Raw genomic sequence first — 26,777 nt, 5'->3', positions numbered from 1 at the left:
TAATAAGAATAATAATAATAAAATTAAAATAATAATCTACACTGTTGTTCAATTTAAAATGCAAATAGGTTTTTTAAGGTTTAAAGGGAATTCTAATTTTATTTATGAACCCAATTTGTGAAATTTGTGAACAATAAAACGTAGAATTGGACGACGTGATTTGAGCAATCTTTTGTGTATTTGATGTTGTTATTTTACTTAAAAATCTCAGTTTAAATCTTCAAAATATTCATTGCATATTTATACAGGCAGTTCCTCGATAATTTTTGTTTTTACCCTTCACTCCATTGCATATATCACCTTTATTTCTCACATTTCTGTGATTTAAATAACCAAGTTTTCACTTGCATAATAAAATGATACAATGTAAAAGTACAATTTTACACTTTATGTGTACTGTTTACAGCTCAAGTACATAAAAATTGTATACATATTTAAAACCAGAAGGAAAACTTTTATTGTAAAATGAAGATTTTAAAAAACGTATTTGCATAATAACTTGAAACGCTGTGTATTGTTAAATGCATTGTGATAAGATGAGTTTATGCAAAATAAATATTACTGAAATTATATTATTAACATGATAAGATCCTTGATCTGTATTATCTATTTTATCTTAATCACATTATGTATAATTATATTATATGTAATCTTAGTCTATAAGGAAAAGGGAATACACTTTTTTTCTCATCTTTTTTAACTAGGGAAACAATTATTAATATTTAACTCACGTTAAACTAAAGAGTCCGAACTTTTCAATGATCCTTAAAATTAGAACCCATTTCATCCATTGAATGAGGATTTGTTGTTTTTGATATTTAAATTTTTTGTTGGATCAAAATATGACTTAAAATATGTGAACTAAATAGTACGAAAAGGTAATATTAATGCAACATTACTGAGTCTAAAACTAAAGAACGACAAGCTTTGACTTAAATTTTAAGTTCATGGTTAAATGCCACTTCTGACTTAATTAATTTAAACCTGAACTTTAACCGTGTGGTTAAATATTTAACTCGCCGAAATCGACGAGTTAAAATTTAAACACAGGCTTAAAATCTTGAAATCCCGCAATACCTATTTGTCTATCATCATTCAGCGGTAAGCGGCATTCAAATAATTACGATATATTTAAAAGTAAAAATCTCGATTTAATAAATTTAACGTTTTAGATTAATTAATGTTTGCACGAAAACCCAAAATACGGTTGTAACTGGAAATATGTTTTTTTTTCCGTCTCATTAATAAATTATTTATTTATTTAAAAAACAGCTGATTACCGAATACTGATACTTACGTAATAATTCTCCGTAATCCTTTTCTCTGATTGGTTCAGATTTTTCCCGGGAAATTCAAATTTAAAATTAAGAAAGTTTAATGTTTAAGTAGCTATTCATTATTTTACAGAACTTTTAACCTCGAACTTAAAATTCGCGCATTCTTTAGTTTTAGACTCAGGTCTGACTTTGTGAAATCATAACTTCTCTTGTTTTGATTTTATGAACAACGGAGAATGGTTAGAGTATAGAATGCTGACAGACAATTTGTACAGGGAAATCGAACAGACCCCGAAACATTTAAGAAAGAGGAGGATTTTTGTAGAAGCAATAGATTAATAAGCAATTTAAATATAAAAATTGAAAAACATAACGCAAAACATCCAAAATGGTTCTCTAGATATAAAAAATGGTTCAAGAATACTTCAGAAAATGTTTATTTAAACAAAAATGTGCAGGACAAAAAGAGTGTAAAACAGAAAAATGACATAATTTTTCCTTAAAAAAAACAAAGATTTGCGGGTAAAAATCGTCGTTTTTAAGCAATCATTGTATGCTCAGTTTATTTTATTATAACTATTTTGTATTGTTCAAATTATTTAAATTTTACTGAATATAGTTTTGAAATGTTTGAACCTTCAAAATGGTTGTGGTGCCACTAAAAGCCCAAAACATTTAAATGAAAAAAAACTAAAGGCATTGCATGTTTATCACTGATCGTTCTTCCTTTTAAGTCCCTTGCATTCCCTTTGAAAATTACTAGCTTAAGTACCTGGCCTTGCCCGTGGAATTCTAAAAATACTTTTGAAAAAATCATTTTTTAGAAAACAAAATCAAATTTGTTTAGCCTATGTTACTCCCAGGGTACCCGGCCAAAGGTTAAAAAATTCTCCAATTAAGTCTATCCGTTTGGCCAGCACGCTAAGGCTAACATATGTGTATTTTATACATATATATGAGTATAGAGCTTTATTAAATAGTTATTTATTTGCATATAATCCTATAATATTAGATTAAAGGATGTGTTCATATTTACACGAGTATCAAAGGAATTGGTTAGACCAGCTCGACTGGAAAGATTAGATACTGTATAATCTGAATAAAAATAAGAAAATGGATATTTCTAGATGTATATTTCTTTTTGATATATCTAACATTTTTGTATTTTGCTCTGCACTAAAATCTTTCATTATCTAAATTGTGGCATTTCTTAATGCCATGTTATCAACATTGTGATATTTGGTAATATCAATATCAACGTTGCGGTATTCTTTACGCCATAATCAACATTGTGGTATTTGGTAATGAACGGTGCGGGGCATTTGTTAATGTCATTATCTACGTTGTGGTATTTGTTAATATAATTGTTAACATTGTGTTATTTGCTAATGTCATTATCAACGTAAAGGTATTTGTTAATGTCATTATCTACGTTGTTGTATTTGTTAATATCATTGTTATCATTGTGTTATTTGCTAATGTCATTATCAACGTAAAGGTATTTTCAATGTTGTGGTATTTGTTAAAATCGTTATCAAGGTTGTGCTATTTGGTAATATCATTGTCAACATTGTGTTATTTGCTAATGTAATTATCAACGTAAAGGTATTTGCTAATGTCATTATCAACGTTTTCGTGGTATTTGTGAATGACATTATCAACGTTGTGGTATTTGTCAATGTCATAATGAACGTTGTAGTATTTGTTAATGTCACAGCCAATGTTGTGGTATCTGTTAATATCATTATCAACATATTGTGGTATATAAGCAGGCATATATTGCATTTGAAAGAAAAACATATTTCATTGTCAATTTTTTTAGGTTTGATAGAGACTAATATATTTTTATCAAATGAAGACAAATAAAACTTATCTTATGAACTTTGTACACTTTACCTTTAATATGATATTTTATTATCTCGCTATACTCGATATCATATTCTGTTTTCTTGAGAGAACAACAACATTGGATTAACAATACTTTACCCTCATTTAAAGGGAATTCAGGCAAAATTTCTAGTGACCCTATTTCTTAAAAGTAGCAATGAAGAAATTATGATATTTAAACAGTTTGCGAATCAGGAAAAAAGTGCCTTCACGAGACAAAAAGTAAATGAAAAGTAATCTACTTAAAACAAAAAAATTTTATTTTGACATTTTTAAAATAATAAAAGGTTGTTGCGATCAGATTTCAACAATTTGCTTTTCCAGTCCGTTTTTCTCTTTTTTTAGCTCTACATTCATCTATATTGTTTTCCTTGTTTAGAAAAGATTGTATGAACTGTCCAACCACCTCCCTGTCCACCTTTCTCTGGGACATATACAGCTCATCCAGCAGCTTCACCGCCATCTCATAGTCCCCTGTAGTAAATACATTACATACAGATACAGTACATTAAATAAGTAAATACATTATATGCAGTACATATAGTATATACAGTACATATAGTACATACAGTACATACAGTACATACATTTACATACAGTACATACAGTACATACAGTACAAACAGTACATACAGTACATACCATACATACAGTACATACAGTATATGCAGTACATATAGTACATACAGTACACACAGTACGTACAGTACATACAGTAAATACAGTAAATACAGTACATACAGTACAAACAGAACATACAATACATACAAGACATATAGTACATGCAGTACATACAGTACATACAGTAAATACAGTACATACAGTACATACAGTACATACAGTACATATAGTACATGCAGTACATACAGTACATACAGTACATACAGTACATACAGTACACACAGTACAAACAGTACATACAGTACATACAGTACAGACAGTACATACAGTAAATACATTACATACAGTACATACAGTAAATACAGCACATACAGTACATACAGTACATACAGTACATACAGTACATACAGTACATACAGTACATACAGTACATACAGTACAAACAGTACATACAGTACATACAGTACATACAGTACACACAGTACATACAGTAAATACAGAACATACAGTACATACAGTACATACAGTACATACAGTACATAAAGTACAAACAGTGCATTCAAAATAACGGTGAAATTATTCCAAGCACAGCAAAGCACAGTAATAAAATAACAATGAAGTACTAATGTAACGCGCATATTATCAATCTCACAATGCATGCTACAGTACTAATTTAACGCGCATATTATCAATCTCAAAATAGAAAAATAATCATAATATTCTGTCTACCTAGAAGATGATAGCTAAGAGCTAAGGCTGCCCATGAGACTCGTTGGGTTGGTCTGAAAATATGTAGAAATGATGAAGAACATTTTGAAATATTTGTATCCTTATTTTTTCTATTATATCTGATAAATTGTGTTTCTTTATTTTTCTATGATTTTCTCTGAGATCGGTGAGTCAAACTTATTACAAATCCTACAGTCTTGGTTTAGAACTAAAGATTCAATGTACGTATTTTTTTCATTTTCTTTATTTCTAAATGATAATTTGAGAACAACTTGAAATATTTGGTGCTCTTTAATGATCTTTTCAGTGTTTTTAATTGCATGTTATAATTTAAGTATTTAAGCAATTGACTAAGGAATTCAGTCTTTGTCACAAACTCAAATTTTTCAGTCCCTATATCTTTGCATCCTGATTATATAAACTTTTGATATTTCAAACTTAGATTATTTAGTCTAACAGAAATCATAGTTTAAAATATCCCAACATAATATATGGTGATTATAGAATCAGAATTTTCGGTAAAGATATTACAGTTTCTTTTTGTAATTATATAAGAAAAAAACAATATTATTTTACTAGTAAAATGAAAATATTTTTATGTTGAGCAATGAAAATAAATATAAGTTTCTATGATACAGTGATTTGTCCTAAATGTGAACCATTACGTTTATCGTTTTCCATTTAAAGTGCATTAAGGCTCAAAAAGTTTTCCGAGGGTGTGTTTTTAAAAATGTTTTCCAATATTATTTTGTTGTGGAATCTCTTTGGCGAGGTTCCTTACATTACTACAGATACTAAACTAAAATAAAATTTACATTAGGATGATTATTTTTGAACAGAACTGTTTTATGTGAAGTAAAAGTAAAAAAAACTTTGTAAGTTTAAAGATTGTTGAATTATTATACCAACATTTATGAATTTAAATTGTAAAGAAATAAAACGCATCTAGTCCTGGTTATGGGACACGTGAATTTAATGGTTCTGTCAATATTCCAGAAAGCCATGACTTTCGATCACAATTACTCCTATTAAACATGATTTTTCAGCCTTCTTTCTTAAATCCTTTTTTGCCGACATATATGTTTTGAATAAGAAGTATTTAACAAACAAATCCGTAACTTTAAAGATTATCAAAATATAAACCAAAACGGATATGATTTCAAATTGAAGAAACCGAATTCCTCTAACTCTGGTTAGTCGGGGGTGGGGGAGGGTGGAAAAGTTCTAAATTATCATATTTAATCAATCTTACGCACAAATTACAAGATTTTTTTTAATTGACATCATTCCAATTTGTAGGCGATTGGAGTGTGCTTTAATTCTAGAGAAGCTACGATTGCTGGGCTATAGTGTTTTATATACAAAATATATGACTTATAACGCCAAAAACGTTGTATAATTCACGAAAAAACAATCATGAAATTTTATACCTTTTTTCAAAATTATTCATTCTTCTAAAATTTTCTGATTAGTCCTTTAAATCTGAATTTAGAGCTATAAAGGATCCAATATGATGTGGGACACCCTGTATAGCATTCATATTTGATTAATAGTTTTAGACTTACTTGAGTTGTAAGATGTTGAACCTTGTATCCCTGTATCCCTCCAGATCCCTTAAGTATAATAAATTATCTTATTCTCTCTTTCAACACAAATTCATTTATTTTAAAGAAATTGTTCACTTTGTTGAAAATACATACAGGAAGACTCATAACACTCTGGAATAGAAAGACGACTGTTGGTCTCAGGTTTGGATATTAAAAGTTCAATAAATATAAATCAAATAATTGTGCAGTGTAGAATTCTTTCAAAAAAATAAGTTGATGTTTCGTCTTTAATACTGGTTAAAGGGACCGTTCACTTATTTGGGTAATTTCAGGGTATTCGCTGTTGATTGGTAATAGTTTTACTTTTCAAAGACATCTGTGGCCGGAGAAAAAGCCGATTTTTCGTTCAGAATTCGAGCGTAAAGGGACGGTCCCTTTCTATAGACGCTAATTGATGTTTTTTTCAGTATGTTGTGAATCAAAATAAATTTCGAATATAAAATTAAACTGTAGTATCTAATCGTTAATTGTAAATGTCGTAATTTTTATTTGTTTTTTGTTTATAACTTTCTATTTCTAAAATAACACTATTTTATCGCATTCAAAATTGTGTATTGCCTTTGTAAAAAGCTGAATTGAACGCGGCATGACAAATGAAAAGTTGTGCACATACGGGAACAAAATCTACAAAATCTACGAACCAAAATACGAGTAATGATTAATTGATTGTCGTAGAGACGTCGTCTTTGTATACACATTTTACATGTTTTAATACGAAAAACGTAAATTTCTTGCGAACTCAAATATCAAAAGTTTTCGTATTTTAGTACATAATAACGAGCTCATAATGACACTAAAATATAATAAATTTAAATGTTATTGGGCTGCTGTTACTGAAAAAAAAACATCAAATAGTGTTTATAGAGAGGGACCGTCCCTTTCCGCTCAAATTCTGAACGAAAAATCTGCTTTTTCTCCGGCCACAGATGTCTTTGAAAAGTAAGATTTTTACCAATCAACAGCTAATAGGCTGTTTAGTTTACCATGAAATTACCCAAATAAGTGAACGGTCCCTTTAAACTTTAGCAATTAAAACAAATAAATATGAATTGGCATATTCATGTTCCACAGTTGTTTGGGTCTCACTAATTGTATAGTAGTCTTATTTTATTGATTTTATGCATGTGGTTGGTCATGTACTTTCACTTGATTCCTGAAAACTATTGGCCAAAAAATGTTAACACCTTCAAGAAAAAATTGAATCCAGGTTTTTCCTTTTCACAGGAAAATCCGGTGAAAATGTCGACTGAAATTCCAAGGAATTTCTCTTTACAAGTTCCGAGGAATTTCTCATAACCCTATCCAAGAAATTTCTAGTAACCAATTTCAAGGAATTTCGTGTTACCAATTATGGAGAATTGGGGACCAGTTCCGGAGAATTTCTCAAGAATTTCCAGGGAATCAGTCACAAAAACCTGTTATCGAGAAATTCCCAGGAAATTCCTCAAAGCAAGTCACCAAAACAGGAGAACTTTTGTAATCTGGGCAGTAGACAAGGTAGTTAAGCTAAAATTCAGTACAGTAGAAAATTTATTAGGATTTATTTGAGGCCTATTATATATGTTTTCCGTTGATTACTTGCTCAGCAAGAACACAAATTTAATATCTAGAATCCTCATTGATTATCCATTTTGCCATCATTATTAAATAATTTTTAAAACAGCGATTCACAAAAACAAAATGGACAATCTCTGAGGATTTTAAAGATTTAATTTGCGCTTTTACTTAACAAATATACACCGTAAAAACGTCTGATAGATTTAAAATTAGTCCTGAAAAAATCACTTTACAAAATTCTGCATTCTCAGTTCAACTACGTGATTAGCGAGACACTCTCTTTAAAGATTAATTTCAGATTTTAAAAACACAATAAAAAGTTAAATCCTGTCTAATATTACAACAACAAAATATAATAAATTGGCCAAAATGTGACAGATATTGAAGTTGTAAAGTTTCCACCTGGTTTGAATACAGAGAACTGAAAGATTACGTAGAACTTCCTCATTCTTAGGTTCCAACTTTAGACAGTTCCTATAACATGTTCAACTAGGAAACTTTATTAACCCTATCTCTGCTGGGGTACTTAAAACCAGGATATGCTAAATCCTCAAAAATCCCATGTTTGATGTCCAAATATGACAAATGATACATCATTGGAAAGCTCTTGTGCTCTACTTTTGGAATCTGAAAAAATAGAATTTTTTATCGCAAAATCCAGTTATATAGTAAAATGTTTGCAAAATAAAATTTATCCAAAAAATGATAAGTTATACATTTTTGAAAAGCCCTTGACCATGCCATTTTAAATCTGCAAAACTTTTTGCAAAATTTGAAATAACCTGATTTTTAATCAAGAAAAACTAAAAATGTGCAAATTTCCTTTGACAGGTTGTTTGCAAAAAAATAGCAATTTTTTTTCGCAAAGCTTGTGCAATNTAATCCTTCTCTTACAGTCCCTTTATATCTCACCTTAGACTTTTAATCCTTCTCTTACAGTCCCTTTAAATCTCACCTTAGATCAGCTTTTAATCCTTCTCTTGCAGTCCCTTTATATCTCACCTTAGACTTTTAATCCTTCTCTTACAGTCCCTTTATATCTCACCTTAGACTTTTAATCCTTCTCTTACAGTCCCTTTAAATCTCACCTTAGATCAGCTTTTAATCCTTCTCTTGCAGTCCCTTTATATCTCACCTTAGACTTTTAATCCTTCTCTTACAGTCCCTTTATATCTCACCTTAGACTTTTAATCCTTCTCTTACAGTCCCTTTAAATCTCACCTTAGATCAGCTTTTAATCCTTCTCTTGCAGTCCCTTTATATCTCACCTTAGACTTTTAATCCTTCTCTTACAGTCCCTTTATATCTCACCTTAGACTTTTAATCCTTCTCTTACAGTCCCTTTAAATCTCACCTTAGATCAGCTTTTAATCCTTCTCTTGCAGTCCCTTTATATCTCACCGGGGGAGGGGGTATAAATCAAAGCAAATACTGCCATCTACATTTTTCTTCGAGGGATCATATTTTACCTAAAGCATTTTATAGCTTCGGAATATTTCTTCAGATCCTTCTGAATCAGAGCCAGAGAATTCCAACAAGAATGAGACCTATATATATAAACAGTGAAAATTAAACTCAAGTAATTGAACTTTTATTTAATTTATTAATTCATTTCAATTTTTTTCTGATTTGTTTCGATGCTTAAGATATTATAGTTTGTGTTTAAAAAATGCTTCTAATTTATTTTTCGTACAAAAACATCGTTGGTTAAACCATAATTGATTGTATTCGTGGCAAAAATTGAATTGAAAAAGCTGTTGTTAACTGGACCTGCAACACTTTAAATGGATAATCATTAAAGCAACGTTCACAATATAAGAAATTGCTGACCCTTTAAAAATTGCGAAAACTGAAGCTTTGGTAAACATTATTGATGTTGCAGGGGCGGATACTGGGGGGGGGCGGCAGGACCTTCGCCCCCCCCCCCCCACCCAGATTTCAGAATAACTTCTCAATAGCACTTAAGGGAAAGAAAACCTGTTGCAAAACAGCAAAAATATCTTACTTAAAAAAGAAATTTCGCCTACGGCATGTTTTTTGTTCCTAAATCTGGATTTTTTTGTTCCGAAATAAATCTAGCACTGCAGTCCTCACTTAAATTCTGTATCCGCCCCTGAATGTACGTAACGATGGGCATGCTCATTGCTTAAAATGTGAATAATTCTGACATTTCCTCTAATATTTCATTAGCAAAAAATGATGAAATCCGTAATCCACTTTAATGGAGACACAACATGGTAAAAATAACGAACTTTTAAAATTAAAACAAAAAAATCTCTTTCATTTCTTATCATTCAAAACATAAATTGTTCCACACTATCCCGATTGGGCTATTTTTGTCTAATATTTTGCACCTAGATTTAAGATAGGGAAGCGTGATACATGACCCTAGTTAAACTTTACAAGGCCTGTTCATTGAAAAAAATTATACCTCTAAATTAAATGGTTCAAGGTGCAAGGAAGGAGTTTTAAAACTTTAAAAAGTACTTTCCAATCGTGATAGAGTTAAAAGAATATCGTTATAGTTAACCTGAAATGCAACTTGATACCTTAGACTTTTAATCCTTCTCTTTCAGTCCCTTTATACCTCGCTTCAAATTCCCCCCCCCCCCCCAGCGGGTAGGGTTAAAACTATTTGTATCAATTTTTCCAAAATAATGGATATACAAGGCTTGTTCTATGAAATCAGGTTTTAGTAAGGGTTGGATAAAAATGTAAAAAAAATGTTATAATTTGCTGAAGTTTTTTGGTCCAATTCATATTTTAAAATTATTTTTTGAAGCTTTAAAATGTAGATAAGTTTGTTTACTGGGGAATATGTATTTGCCTCGTACGATTTTCCGAAACTGAGATCCAACTTTTGAATAATAGTTCAACTCCAGTTTCTGGATGATTTGTTTATTTATGTTTTAGTATTCATAGAAATGTCAAAAGAGTATGTATAGAAATCCCAAAAGGAAATGAAAATAGTTTTAGAAAACGTATAATTTTACAGTGGAGATTATTTAACACAGTTTGGGTTATTAGAGATTTAACATTTAGTTAAAGGGAGTGACCGGCTATGTAAGGTAGTTGAACTGAGTATGCAGTGTTTTGGAAACTTCTTTCGGATTCATTTGAGACATATTAAACTATTTTAAGATCTGCAAATTCTGAGTTTGAGCGCAAATTTTTTTGGGGGTGGATACGTTTCCAGAATTAGTTTTTTTAAATTATTAAATAAAGACAACAGAAAATGTAAAAAAATTCTACAATAAACTAATTAGTTGTTTAGGAACAGGTTGAGAAAATAAAAATTAATCTTTTCATCGAAAATAAGTAATCTTGTTCAATTTTTTGTTTCTATTTTCTATTTTCTCTGGTTTCTCATTATTCAAAGATTTTCTGCAGATTTCTGGAATTATAAAATAAGTAATCTTGTTCAATTATTTGTTTCTATTTTCTCACTATTCTGGTTTCTCATTATTCAAAGATTGTCTGCAGATTTCTGGAATTATTATTGAAAAGACGACATTTGAAGAATTCTGCGAATAAATTCAAAAAANCAGTCCCTTTATATCTCACCTTAGATCAACTTTTAATCCTTCTCTTACAGTCCCTTTATATCTCACCTTAGACTTTTAATCCTTCTCTTACAGTCCCTTTAAATCTCACCTTGATCAACTTTTAATCCTTCTCTTACAGTCCCTTTATATCTCACCTTAGATTAACTTTTAATCCTTCTCTTACAGTCCCTTTAAATCTCATATTAGATCAACTTTGAATCCATCTCTTACAGTCCCATTATATCTCACCTTAGATCAGCTTTTAATCCTTCTCTTACAGTCCCTTTAAATCTCACCTTAGATCAGCTTTTAATCCTTCTCTTACAGTCAATTTATATCTCACCTTAGATCAACTTTTAATCCTTCTCTTACAGTCCCTTTATATCTCACCTTAGATTAATTTTTAATCCTTCTCTTACAGTCCCTTTAAATCTCACCTTAGATCAACTTTTAATCCTTCTCTTACAGTCCCTTTATATCTCACCTTAGATCAGCTTTTAATCCTTCTCTTACAGTCCCTTTATATCTCACCTTAGACTTTTAATCCTTCTTTTACAGTCCCTTTAAATCTCACCTTATATCAGCTTTTGATCCTTTTCTTACAGTCCCTTTAAATCTCACCTTAGACCAGCTTTTAATCCTTCTCTTACAGTCCCTTTATATCTCACCTTAGACTTTTAATCCTTCTCTTACAGTCCCTTTAAATCTCACCTTATATCAGCTTTTGATCCTTTTCTTACAGTCCCTTTAAATCTCACCTTAGACCAGCTTCTCTTACAGTCCCTTTATATCTCACCTTAGACTTTTAATCCTTCTCTTACAGTCCCTTTAAATCTCACCTTAGATCAGCTTTTAATCCTTCTCTTACAGTTTTCTCAGCTTCCTCAACCTTACCTAGGAAATGAATAGAAAATTAGAAAAAGAGATGAAGAGAAAAAAAACAGATTTATTTACGTAAATATAAAAAGAATCTATGTGTGCCACACAGGTCTGCCGCTTTACTAATTGTTACTTGACGGTACACTGTACAGTCCAAACTACCCAGGAAAAATGGTTACCGACTATATAAATATGCCGATGGCGAAGATGTCGGGTAAAAAATTCTGGGCTTTATATGTTTGTGCGACAAATCCGTTAGAATTTTGTTATAAAATATATTCTTATAATTTAACCTTATAATTTAACCTGAACACAAAATTGCTGAATGATTTTTCATCACTTTTTAATGGGAAAAGTTATAGACGACAATTAGGGACATACTGGTTTTTAAATGTATTAACTTGTTAAAATAGATAAAAATGTTCTTTAAAAAATCTCACCAATGCCCAGGAGAAGGAGACCCTGTATGGCCAAGGTTTCTGTGTGATTGCTGTACTTTGAGTTTGTCAATATTTGCTTTCCTGCCTTCAATCCCTAAACAATTCAAATAAGAATTTTACCTACCAGAGGTCACGGGGGATTAAGGTCAATTTGAACTTGAACCGGATCGACCGATTCCTTGTACTGGCCTTAGTGACCCTCGGCATGTACCGGCCCGACATTATCCAAAGAAGGCCTGGTTTCAACTTTGATGGCGCGGCAAGACTTTTTACACCACCTGGCCTATCATAGACCTATTTGACTTACTCCTCTTTCTTAGATTAGTGTTAGATTTCAAGAGTGTGAAAATATCATATAAAAGCTACAACAATCAATATTTTTCAATAAGCAAGTATAATTGTACTGGTTCGACTTGCATGCCTGATATATGGAGTTCTGCATCAGTTCAACTCTTCTACGACTACTAACCTCCCCCATAAAGTTTTTAACAATTAAGCAGGAAGCAGTTAAACTAGGTACTATGTTCCACTTCTTCGCTTGAACATGAACTAGTGCACAAGAGAAATGGTTGAGCTAGGTCTATCTATAGTTCAACTACTTCTTGTTATTTAACTAATATGGTCCAAACCATTTATTCATATCAAATAATTTAAAAGAGCAGTACCTGCTTAAACTGTTTCTGTTGTAGACAATTCAGCATGCGCTTGTAAGCATTTTGTTCTCGAGCTGGTAGCGCGGTATTTCGCAGGCCTGGAAGGTTGATAGTTTGGACGCCAGGAGTGCTGGATACTTCAGGCATTATTAATTGTTATCCGATACTCCGATAATTCCTATCCTGGCTGATTCTCCCGTACTCCTGACAAAGTATTGACAGCTAATAGTATTGGCTGGAACACACTTAGATGGGGAAATGCGGGGTTTTCAATTTATAAGATTTGTTCAATCCAGTAAAATATAGTGTAAACTTTCAGAAATGTAAAATATTTATCTAAAAAATTTTTGCGGAGCCAAAACTGAATTTGAAGCACAATTCTTCAAATGTTGATGAGGGATAATTTATATTGGACAAAATTTGAAAATGATGCAATTAAGTTGGATTTGGCTCCGCAGGCTTCAACAAATTTGTTAGATGAAAATTTGACACTTCTTCAATTCAAAACAATGCAAAAAAAACTGATTTAGCATACATTAGTTGAAGATAATCTTATTTAAACAAAGGTTACTCTGGCCATTTTTTTAAGTTAACTTTGACAGAAATCCCAAACAAAATTGTAGGTGTATTTTTAACCGTTTAAATCCTGAAAACGCCCCCCTCTGCCTATTTAGGGTTAAATGATGGTGACTTCGAGTTTACTTTAGGCAATATTTTGGTGTTGTTATCGTCATATTTACGATTCAAGTTTGATTTCAACTATCAGAATGTGTTTGCCTTTGAAGATATGCATTTTAATCTGTATAAACGCTGTGAATAAAGTGAAGATTTCAATATTTAAAGAAAATAAAGTGTTTGAACACGAAGAGAGAAAATTCTGAATTATTTATTTACTAACAGTGCACAAACATTCTAAATTCAGATGCGGCTAAAACTCTCAAACTTTCTAATGCCTCCCGTCAAATAAAGTTTAAAGAAGTGTGAAAATTCGGTGCAACACTCACAAATGTCACTAAGGTCTGCCACTATATAGACAGGGTGTAATGAAAGTGGGGAGGGTGGAAAACCTAAGGGTCTGGAGTAGAATTTAAAGGGAGTGTCTGGCTAGATAGTGAAAGTTGCTGAGAATGCATTATTGTAGAGCTTAGGATGTTGTAGGTTAGGTTAAGACAATTTCTGGGCCGAACACTGCAGCTATGACAAGTTAGGGGCTAAGCGCTGCGTCTAATAGTTCAAATGAACATGAAAGAGTTCAAATTAACCAAAAAATAGTCTAAATGAAATGTTCAAATGAAAAAACTGTTTTTAATTTTCTCATTTTATAGATTAATTATTAGTGTACCTTTCCTAGGGGGGTACACCTAAATTACCTTGAACCTGCTCAAATGCAATTAGGGATAGGGTCTTTTAATTTATTTCTAAATAATGGCAGACACAGATACACGTAACTCAGTGCAGCTGATAATGGGAAGTTTTCATTACAACAATGTCAGTAATAAACATTCATAGATGGCAAATTTCAAGATTATTTGATTATACAGAGATTTAGCGGAAATCAAACACAACTGGAATAAATGCAGCTAATTGAACAGAGCAAAACAGGACTGCTAAAAAGTTAGAAGATTGGAAAATTATTATCTCCATTCTGCATTATAATACATGTATCAAAAAATCTTGAAGAAAATAAAAAAAATAAACTGTTAAAATTTTTTTTTAATTATGTCCTTTGTAACTTATATAATTTGTAACTTATATGTTTTTTAACTTATATATTTGTAACTTATATGTTTTGTAATTATATTTTTGTTTTATATCTTATATTACTCAGTTGCCTTGGAGCTTCAGGACAGTAAGGTTCTTTTACAACTCTCTTCTATTGCTTGGGGCTGAACATAACCCTTTGTGGAAAAAACATGGCAGTACACCCTCTTACACCCTTATCACCAGAAACAAGGAAGATGGAATCATAGAAAATAGAATCCTGATTGGTTGTGCACCATGCACACTATGATACAAGTCTGTTGCGAGGAAAAGATTGCTGTAGACAGTAACCTAAAATTCTGCAGAACTCGGAAAGAGTATAAATCCAGGAGAAAAGTAGGGTTCCAGGATACCCTCCCTTCCTACCTACTTCAAATTTCAAACTCATCTACTTGTCACAAACAACTTTTAAGACCACTAGGTGTAACCAGGATTTGAACATGAAACTCAAAGCAAAATTGCAGAATAATACAAACATAAACAAGAAGAAAAAATAAATTGAACAGTAAAAATGGTAGGGAAGATAATAAGCTCTCTTCTAGTTTCTTGTGGCCGTGCTGAACCCTGGAACTTGGAAAATAATACCAGAATTAATGAAATTGAAAACATAGAAAGTAGAATCCTAATAGGGTGTGCACCATGCACAATGATACAAGTTTATACTCTGCCGGCTGTTAGGAAAAAATTAATGGAGACATCATTTGAGATTGGGTTGGGAGACGTCCCCTCCAACCCCCCCAACCCCCCCGCCCTCCATTTAACCTCCAACAGAAAATAAATCACGAATGTGTGTTTGAAGTTGAATCAGCTCTAACCTTCAATCAGTTGGTTAAGTCAGGCATTCTTAGATAGGCAATAAAACTGAAAACTACAAAAATATCTGCTATACTACAATTCTGACCTACTTGCACAATTAAAATAGAGGGTCCAAATAAATATTGATTTTGAAAAAAATTTTATTTTCTTTCAAAATTAATATTTCTGTATAATTTTGAAAATTCAAAAATAATAAATTCTTAAAAAAATATCTTATGTCACTGAGCCTTCTCTTTATTGAGAAAGTTAAAGGTAATTTTACAAAAATGTTTGTGTACTTGTTTTAATGATTACTTCTAGATATAACAAGCTTTTTAACAAAGCAGAAATAAAACTTTAAAGTTTATTCAATTTTATTTTAAACACAATTCTATAAACATCCTACTTTATTTGGAAAAAAACGTATTTTATATCTTTTATGAACCCATTAATTCATTGTGCTTTGCGGCAGGATCATTTTCTTTACAATTTTTTACATTTTGTAAAATTAAGGATTCTAAATTGATATGAAAAATGAATATTTTTATCTTTTGAATTTTTTTTAAATGAAAGTATACTAGACTTTTTGACAGTCATCACAGTTTGGTCCTTGTCTGGCCCTGCAACCTTTGACTTTTGAGCTCAGTTTGACCTATACGATCACAGTTTGACCTATACGATCACAGTTTGACCTATCCGAGCACAGTTTGACCTATCCGAGCACAGTTTGACCTATCCGAGCACAGTTTGACCTATCCGAGCACAGTTTGACCTATTTGAGCACAGTTTGACCTATTCAAGCACAGTTTGACCTATTCGATCACAGTCTGACCTATTTGAGCATAGTTTGACATATTCGAGCACAGTTTGGCCTATTCGAGCATATTTTGACCTATTCAACATAATTTTTTTTATACTCTTTTGTCGGAGCAAGCGTTTTATATCAAATAGTATTAAAACACAACTCCATAAGTTTAAAGATTGTTGAATTAAGTACAAAAATGTAATTGAACTTAATTAGTGGGATGAACACATTTGGCCGGAAACTGTTTTTTTATGTTAGAGTGGTGCAGGGCATCTTGAATTTTTAAGTGCAAAATCTTTTATATGATTTTTTACAGAGGAAGATGCATTTTTGTTCACAGTTGTAAACCTCGATGAAAGGTATACGAGGGGAGTCAGGGTTCTTAAGGTATAACTAAAAGCGTGTTAAAAGAATGCATTTTATCTCAAATAAAAATAAAAATATTTTAAAGACGGAAACTTCGTTAAATTATTCTATAATTTACAAAAAAAAACTTTCGTGTTTTTAAACATTTCTAAAATAATTTAAAAGTTTAATTTTCTAAAAAGGTTTTTAGATCAACATTTCAAGGAAGTTTTATCCTTTCTTAAAGGGAGTGTTAGCGAAAAATGAAAGGGGTATAGGCTTAGTCGTCGATTATTTTTCAACGCATTCGTACGTAGTTAATATTTCATAATATTTTGATTTTGTTTTATCTTAATAATTTTCGCTGGTGCTGGATTCTCGAACATTCCTGGAAAATATGAAAATGTCGTCTTCATTATCATAAATCCTCGAAACAGGAATAAATGTTTTCAAAAGTAACTCTCAGATCATGAAAAATAGAAAATATTATGAAATATCAACTATTTAAGAATTCGTCGAAAAATAATCGATGACCATTGTTTGTAATATCTGAATGATTGTTTGGAATTAAATTGATTTGTTTTCGATCCGAGTTGAATGTTGCATCTTTCTGAATTTGTATAGACACATACGTTCTTTGGTATTAGTCGTTTTTAACAATTTTCTCCTTATAGACGCAACAGATAGAAGTAAGATTAGTAGCGATCAAAAGCGCTTTTTTATCGCATTAAGCCTTTCATTTTTCGCGAACACTCCCTTTAAAGCAAATTACTTTTATTACGTAATGGTTTATTGCATTTTTTCTGTTGACCAACTTTACTTTACAATTCCTGCAGTACATGTTGTCCAATTCCATTACATTTGTTAAAATCCTTATATATTTTGTCCGAGTTCTATTTTTGTCCTTCCCTAGATTTTGTCCAATTATACTTATGCATGTTGTTCGATCTCTATACATTTTGTCTAATCCTATAGATATTGTCTAATATTTATACATTTTGTCCAATTTATATAGATTTTCTTTAATATTGATACATGTTATCCCATCCCTATCATTTATCCAATCCTATAGATTTTGTCTAATATTTATACATGGTATCCGATTTCTATCATGTTGTCCAATCAGATTTTGTCTAATATTTATACATGCTGTCTGATCCCTATATATTTTGTACTATCCCTATACATTTTGTCCAATCCTATAGATTTTGTCTAATATTTATACATGTTGTCTGATTCCGATACATTTTGTCCAATCCTATAGATGTTGTCTAATGTTTATACATTTTGTCTGATCCCTATATATTTTGTACTATCCCTATACATTTTGTCAACCGATCCCTATATATTTTGTACTATCCCTATATATTTTGTCCAATCCTATAGATTTTGTCTAATATTTATAAATGTTGTCTGATTCCGATACATGTTGTTAAATCCTATAGATTTTTTTCTGATATTTATACATGTTGTCTGATCCATATAATTTTGACCAATCCTATGGACTTTTTGCGTCGAAACCCTACACATTTGTTTTCAAATATATATTCAATCTCTATAATAGTCATCCAACCCCTGAAAACTGCAGTTAATGATTGTAAAATAACAGCAAAATAAAAGAATTTAGCGTCAACAGATTCGACTGAGCCAATTTTCTTAAATGAATCTACGCATTTGCTGCATTTAAAGGGACTGTATGCGTAATTTCAAGTGATCTACCATGGCAAAAATGGCGATGCCCGATTCACAACGGTACCCTTATGTTTTTTCTGATCACATTGTGGTTAATGTAAAAAAGTGACTAGCACATTTCTACTGCAGGAAAGCATAGTTTATTTTCAAAATTTAACACTTGTAAACCTAGAAACATAACAATATATTTTTCATTATTGATGATAAAAGTTTTAAAGGGTTGTAAATCAGGAATTTCTATCTTTGCATGGAGGGTCACTTAATATTACGCGTTCAGTCCCTTTGAACTATAAAAGTCAATCTTAGAAATTTAAAATCAACGAGTTCTCAAATTCAAATTTGAGGCAAATCGGTCAAGGGCAAAGACAGACGGAAAATTATAGAAAAAAAATTTCGAATTTTGAAAAAAAAATTTGCCACCCATGGGTTCCCTCAAAAAAATGTCAGTCAATTTGGTCCAACCGACGCTAGAGCTTGATTATATTTAAAGATGGTATAAAGTGGATCTGCCCTGCCTACCTCCGTACATTATATAGATGGTATAAAGTGGATCTGCCCTGCCTACCTCCGTATTATATAGATGGTATAAAGTGGATCTGCCCTGCCTACCTCGGTATTATATAGATGGTAAAGTGGATCTGCCCTGCCTACCTCCGTATTATATAGATGGTATAAAGTGGATCTACCCTGCCTACCTCGGTATTATATAGATGGTATAAAGTGGATATGCCCTGCCTACCTCGGTATTATATATAGATGGTATATAAAGTGAATCTGCCCTGCCTACCTTGGTATTATATAGATGGTATAAAGTGGATCTGCCCTGCCTACCTCGGTATTATATAGATGGTATAAAGTGGATCTACCCTGCCTACCTCGGTATTATATAGATGGTATAAAGTTGATCTGCCCTGCCTACCTCGGTATTATATATATATATGGTATAAAGCGGATCTGCCCTGCCTACCTCGGAAGTAAAAGATTCTATATCCACGTCTTGATCTATCTGTTTATCTGTTCTATCCAACTGTTCAAGGGAGAAATTTCTGTTCTTATTTCTTTTATCAAGTCCACAGCAGCACAATCCAGGGAAATCACAACAAATCTAAAATGTCGTCTTAGAAAATTGTTTTTAGGAAAACATTAAATCCTCAAATAGATTGTAAAGTATTTTATTCAATGTTTTGTATCAATGGTAAACTGTGTAAATCCTGAACTTTATATATACTTGCAGCAGTTAACAATTAATAAGATTGTTTTTAAGGACACTGGACAATATAAAATAATTCATTTAGAAAACAATACAATAGTTAGGGCTGCAAGACTACAAATATAATTTGGATATTTCTAATTTGACAAAACAGTCAAAAACAAAAACTCCGAAACAGGATCAGACGTTTTTAGACTCAATTTAAAACTTTATACAGGGTGTCCCAATAAACATGAGAATTCAGTGACAAATTCGATATCGTCTTTTCAAATAATTCTTTGATTTAGTATAGTGATACCTACTGAGAAAGCTGTAATCCGTAAAAGTTTCGTCTGCTATGTTCACATTTTGTTTGTATATGTTTTGACTTGCATACCGTTGTACTCAGTAAAACAGGAAAATTGCAGTATACAGACAGAGTAAACTTTTCCGTCTTCACTGTTCATCTTGCAGAGACATTATTAGACACATCTTTACAGTCTTTTAACGTTTTTATAAAATAAACTCTAGCAGACATAATAATATTATGGCTTTTGAAATTAGGTATTACAATGCCAATTCATAACAAAGACGATATCGAATTCGTCACTGAATTCTCATGTTCTGTATGCTCGATATTATGAAGAAAATGTTAGGGTTCGGTATAACGGATATTATGAACAAAATGTTAGGGTTTGGTGTGACCAATATCATGAACAAAATGTTAGGGTTCTGTCTGCTCGATGTTATGAAGAAAATGTTAGGGTTCGGTATAATAGATATTATGAACAAAATGTTTGGGTTCGGTGTGACCAATATTATGAACAAAATGTTAGGGTTCTGTATGCTCGATATAAAGAACAAAATATTAGGGTTAGGTATGCTCGATATTATGAACAAAATGTTAGGGTTAGGTATGCTCCATATCATGAACAAAATGTTAGGAGTAGGTATGCTCCATATTATGAACAAAATGTTAGGGGTAGGTATGCTCCATATTATGAACAAAATGTTAGGAGTAGGTATGCTCCATATTATGAACAAAATGTTAGGGTTTCTATAATATTCGTAAGAATAGAACCTTTATACATGTAACTCCTCCCAGAACAGCAACAACTCCTATAGTCAAATAGATTATCAAGTACAATAGGTGGCAACAGTGAAATGGACCAATTATACATGACGTCACAAGTGTCAAATATAATAAGGAAGACAACATTTTCTCCTATTAGTAAACATGTTTTCCAAGATTAAATAAAAAAGTGTTAAAACATAAAATAAAGAACACAAAATTGCCTTTATTTCACTGTAAGATAAGAACTTTATTATCACAATTTTTAATAATTTTGTCGGACACATAAAACTGTTGATGCTTGTGACGTAAGATACAGCTGTACTGAGAGTATAATTTTATGTTGATATGATAATCTGTTTGCCTAAAACAATCCACAACCACCACTCAGTGTAGTAGCCAGCTATAACCATCCCTCAACCAACATTGTTATCTGGAAAAAAAGATTGTTCACTTTTTTCGTCTATGTTAAGAGTAACGAAGGTCAATTCAAGTTTAATGGCATGGCAATCTTTTTAAATTTAAAACAATGTTAAAATCTTGTTATGGCATTAATCAATTGATCCGGTCTACCGGTCTCCAAACAATTGATAAAGTTGAGTTGTGCCCCAACAATTGATTTAGTTGAGTTGTTCTCAAGCAGTTAATTTAGCTGACTTATTCCCAAACAATTAAGTTAGCTGACTGGTACCAAACAATTGAAATTAATTGACTTGTTTTCAAATAGTAAATTTGGTTGATGTTTCTAACAATTGATTTAGTTGACTTTTTTCCAAACAATTGATTTCTTTGATTGGTTCCAAACAATTGAAATTATTTGACTTGCTTCCCAGCAATTGATTTGGTTGACTTGTTCCAAACAATTGATTCTATTGAATTATTCCCAAACATTTGATTAGTTAGATTAGATCCCAAACAATTGATTTAATGGACTTGTTTTTAACAATTGATTCAAGTGACTTGTTCCAAACACTTGATTTAGTTTACTTATTCCCAAACAATTTATTTTGTCGATTTGTTCTCAAACAATTGATTTAGCTGACTTGTTCTCAAACAATTGATTTAGCTGACTTGTTCAAACAATTGATTTAGCTGACTTGTTCCTAAACAATTGATTTTGTTGAATTGTTCTCAAATTGATTTAGTTGACTGTTTCCCAAAAAATTCATTTAGTTAAATTGTTCCCAAACATTTTATTAAGTTGACCTGTTACCAAACAATTGATTTTGTAGAGTGTTCATTGGACAATTGATTTTGTTGACTTGTTCCCAACAATTGATTTTGTTGACTTGTTCCCGAACAATTGATTTTGTAGAGTGTTCATCAGACAATTGTTTTTTGTAGAGTGTTCATCAAACAATTGATTACGTAAAGGCTTTTAACATTTACACTTCGCCTGCAAGGAAAAAAAACTATTAAAAAATTCACTAATTCAAAAATAACTTGCAAACCAATACCGTATACATTATAATTAGTTTAAAATGTTAATTGAATTGAATGTCTGTTTAACCTTTAGAAGATAGATATCGTGTGTAACAACATTGATTGATTTTAAATAATTGATTTATAAATAATTTCTGTAAACAACGTCTTCGTATCGAGTTATTCACAAAATATACGACAAACCGAAATTTAAACTATTTTATGTCAGTGAATAGAAAAACCACTTCGATGTTTCTTGTTTCATGTATATTTATTTGCAAGTGTGGTAAAGACCTGGGCGAAAGCAGTTAAGGCTGCAGCCGGTGGGTCAACTTGTTTTCAGCTTTCTTTCCAGGTTTCCCGGCCTAAACAGCTGAAGGATAGGGGACGAAAAAGAAAGCTATATACGCTGAATTAAACTTATGATAACTCACGGGGCTATGAAGGAAATTCATTAATATAAGCCCGAGAGAAGAAAAACTATGTATCTAAGTGATATGTCGTTCACATATATATACATATATACTAGGCTTTTTGGAGACGAGACAACTTTTTCTAGTTCTAAGCAATCATAAACCTTCCCTGTGGGCATGTGAGGTCCCCCACATTTGGGCCCAATCGGTTCAGCCATTTTGACGTAGATCAGTTACAGACAAAACAAAAACAAAAGACACCCAGACAAGCAAAGAATATAAAAAGATGTTATTAGTATTTCTGATTTTAAAAAGCCGTTTGTATCCTCCTTAGTCCTTCTGAAATATTTTATAACTTAATAAGGAAGTTTAGTATTTATGTACAGTACATTATATACTGCAAAAAGTATTCGCTAATTAATATTTTTAAAGGAAGTGACCGGCTATGTAAGGTAGTTGAACTGAGGACGCAGTGTTGTGGAAAACTTCTTTAGGATTCATTTGAGACATATTTTACTTTTTAAAAGTCTGTAAATCCTGAGTTTGAGCGCAAATTTGATGTTCAAAACTCCTGATTTGGGGGTGGATACGCTTTCAGAATTAGTTTTTTTAAATTATTAATTAACGACGACATAAAATGTAAAAATATTCTACAATAAACTACAGACGTCATGTTTAGGAACATTTTGAGAAAATAAAAATTAATCTTATCATTGAAAATAAGTAATCTTGTTCAATTATTAGTTTCTATTATCTCATTCTAGTTTCTCGTTATTCACAAAAATGTTCGCAGATTTTCTATAATTATTATTGAAAAGGCGACATCTAAAGAATTTGAAGAAATCTGCGAATAAATTCAAAGAAAATTAGAAATATAATAATGAAAACGAAATAATCGATTTTAGCATTGATTTATTGACAAAGTTCTTTTGTGAAATATGTTCCAAGCCATCTAATTAGATTACTGTATAATTTTTACTTTATTTTTCGTTGTCATTATTTAATAATTTAAAAAAAACTAATTCTGAAAGCGTATCCACCCCAAAACAAGAGTTTTAAACGTCGAATTTGCGCTCAAACTCAGGATTTACAGACTTTTAAAAAGTGAAATATGTCTCTAATGAATCCTAAAGGAGTTTTCCACAACACTGCGTCCTCAGTTCAACTACCTTACATAGCCGGTCACTCCCTTTAAAAAAGAAAGGAAAAGTTCAATTAATAGGTATTAGGTACCAAACAAAAGTTATTTACAAGCATATTTGGGTTATATACAACGTAATAAATCAAGGCGTTTTCATGTTCCTATTCCCTGGTTCATGTTTACAAATATTTTGATATTTGTTACATATTGTGTACTGTTTGTAAACATACGCAGAACTTTCATACGCAGAGAAAAATTAGGTGGTGTATTTTTCGACCTACACATATCCGCCATACTCCATTTCTAACCTACGCCAAATCCGCTACTACACATCCGACCTACTTGCACGTGGTATTACCGCTGCTATATGGACTTGTGGCCGCAGCGCTCGGCCCAGAAATTATCTTAACCTAACCTAACCCTCAAATAATACTAAAATAAACAGCTGGCGTAGGTCCGATATTGCAGTAGGTCGGAAAGTTAGTAGGTCAGAAGTTCAGTAGGGGGGATGTTGCGTAAATAGACGATGTAACATTACCAAAAATTATCCAACAGTTGGAGGTTATTAACTGCATTTTTAAATCAGAAATACTTTTGAGGAAGTTGGTTTGGGACCGCGGAAATACAGTGAAGTTGGCAGGGCGAATAACATGTTGATGTGTTTGTATCTCTGTGAAGACAATTATTTAACCCTATCTCTGCTGGGGTACTTGAAAACCAGGATATGCTGGGGGGGGGTTTTGGGTATGTAGGAAAAGTCAGAAAATTTCAACAGCCTCAGACCAATACTTTTTGAGTTATGTAAAAAAAACTACAGGGGGGGGGGTCAAATTGACCCCCCCCCCCCTAGCAGGAATAGGGTTAATTGAGAGTAAGAAACCTTTATTATACAACCTACATTTAAACTATGCACTGTACACTGTACGGTGTAGTAAAGAAGTCAAAGGAAAAAACATCTGGAAATGAAAACTTTTATAATAAAGTCCCAATCAAGTCTTAGGATAAAATGTCACTGGAAATAAAATCCTGAGTATTAGACTCCTGGGACTTTTTTCCTAAAATAATATTGGGGCTGCCAATAAAGTCTCAGGAAATAATATCACAGAAATTAAAGTCCCAAAGAAAAAAGTCCCGAGTTTTTGGAAAAATGAAGTCTTGGACGTTTTCATTAAAAGGACTTTTCTTCTATGCATCTGCATATTGAATATAGCCAGGGGTGTTTTTAATATTAATCCCCTTTTTTCCATGGTTGTAAACATCCTTTGTTCCTATGCATTTTCCGCTATGCAAGAACTTTTTTCCTGAGACTTTTTTGTATAAAATCATACTGGAACCAGAAATTTTTTTTTAGAAAATAAAGTCTTTTTTTCCAGGGCATTTTGCCTGAGGACTTTTTAGTACCAAAATTTAGGACTTTATTTCTGAAAACTTTTTTCAGGGAACTTTTTTGAAGGTTACTGTACAGCTTGCAGTCCAAGCTGGCTAACAATCAGTACTTGTATGTCCATAACTTGGATAAATGTCTATTTAATGAAGCAAAATTCAAAACATTTCATCATCTTTTTTAGTGAGCATGTTATTTTTCCGTTTCAGAAATGATAATCTATTGAAAAGTATAACATATGAGGTTTGTTGGAAATGTTTAAAATTAAATAAGTTCTCTAAAAAAATAAATCTGATATTTCATGATAACTTGTAAAGGTTGAAAGTTTCCCATTTGTTGGAAAAGTTTATAACTTCTTTGTTGAATAGAAAAATAATCAAATTTTAAATATCAACGTTTTTCGTATTTTGTTAATGTTATTGATGAATTGAATATAAAGTTCATTGATTGATAGAATTATGAACATCAAGTTCATTGATTGATATAATTATGAACATCAAGTTCATTGATTGATATAATTATGAATATCAAGATCATTGATTGATAATTTTGAATATGAAGTTAATATTGGTTAAATTATACAGAGAAAGCCAAACTACCAATATGGAAATATTTTCTGTATCATGTGAAAATATTTTAATCAATTTTTTTGCTAAATAATTTCAAAAATTGTAAAACTTTGGAGCAGAGAAATTTACTAAAATTCAGTGAATACCAAAACACTGTGGAACAGCTTGATCATATATCTAGTTAGATTTTCTATTTATATATTCTACGACACATTATTATTGAAACAGAATAGAAAATAGGATTTAAGCCAGGACCCGCTTATGATCAATATGATTCTACCTATCTACACTGTTCTGGGCCACCGTACAATTTCAAGATATGTAGTTTTACAAAAAGGCTACAAAGCTGATACAGTTAAGTGGACCCTAGATTTTCGAGAATTTTTTAAAATCTCTGTATGGTGGATACTTTAGGTTTCATTCTACCAAATTTTTCGATCTGTCTTTTGTTCTGTGTTCATTCTTTTAAAAAAGTTAGAAATGAATCTATAGATCCCAAATCACATAAATTTCTCTTGAGGGGGGTAATTTATTTGGCGTACCATCCCGTTTTGCCTCATATGGTCTGTATTTTAGCTGTACCACTTGGCTGGCTAGTTGAAATTTGGACCAGTACATGAAATGAACTTGAATGTACTGTGAAATGGGGGGTCCTGAAGTAAGAAAATGAGATTCAATATCCGATTTCATATTTAATTGTCATTGCCTTCTATGAGATGACTAGCATCAAATTCTCCTTCTTTTGGGAGTTCCAAAATGTGGTGTGCTGTTTTTGTACAGAGAAACCCTTAATAACGAATACATCGAAAGAATTCATCAAATGTCGTATTCTTCACTTTCTGATAACGGAATGCTGCAGATATTTAGTGTTTTTATCAAATGATTATATGGAACTCTTTAAAACTATTCCCGCATATTTACCATGAATTTATTTATTTTCGCAAATACTGAAATTTACGTAATATAGTATAAAACTCATTAAAAAATTGTCAAG

The 26,777-nt window shown here is 31.5% G+C and overlaps 1 protein-coding gene across 1 annotated transcript in view; it reads right to left on the bottom strand.

Moving 5' to 3' along the window:
- Positions 1–20,905, bottom strand: part of LOC111707538 (N-alpha-acetyltransferase 16, NatA auxiliary subunit) — a 21,357-nt gene extending 452 nt beyond the window's left edge. The window contains exons 1-11 of the mRNA XM_023480654.1: positions 20,864–20,905; positions 19,561–19,698; positions 13,208–13,399; positions 12,543–12,636; positions 12,063–12,117; positions 9,148–9,225; positions 8,081–8,152; positions 6,080–6,127; positions 4,515–4,567; positions 3,535–3,638; positions 3,174–3,225 (exon numbers count right to left, since the gene is read on the bottom strand). Coding sequence (XP_023336422.1) covers positions 3,174–3,225; positions 3,535–3,638; positions 4,515–4,567; positions 6,080–6,127; positions 8,081–8,152; positions 9,148–9,225; positions 12,063–12,117; positions 12,543–12,636; positions 13,208–13,342 — 691 coding nt within the window. The 5' untranslated portion in view covers positions 13,343–13,399; positions 19,561–19,698; positions 20,864–20,905. The remainder of the gene's footprint in view (positions 1–3,173; positions 3,226–3,534; positions 3,639–4,514; positions 4,568–6,079; positions 6,128–8,080; positions 8,153–9,147; positions 9,226–12,062; positions 12,118–12,542; positions 12,637–13,207; positions 13,400–19,560; positions 19,699–20,863) is intronic.
- Between the last annotated feature and the right edge of the window lie 5,872 nt (positions 20,906–26,777).

This window comes from Eurytemora carolleeae, unplaced genomic scaffold, assembly GCF_000591075.1.
Source record: "Eurytemora carolleeae unplaced genomic scaffold, Eaff_2.0 scaffold571, whole genome shotgun sequence".
NCBI lineage: Eukaryota > Metazoa > Arthropoda > Copepoda > Calanoida > Temoridae > Eurytemora > Eurytemora carolleeae.
This window is presented reverse-complemented; position numbering and strand designations above follow the sequence as displayed.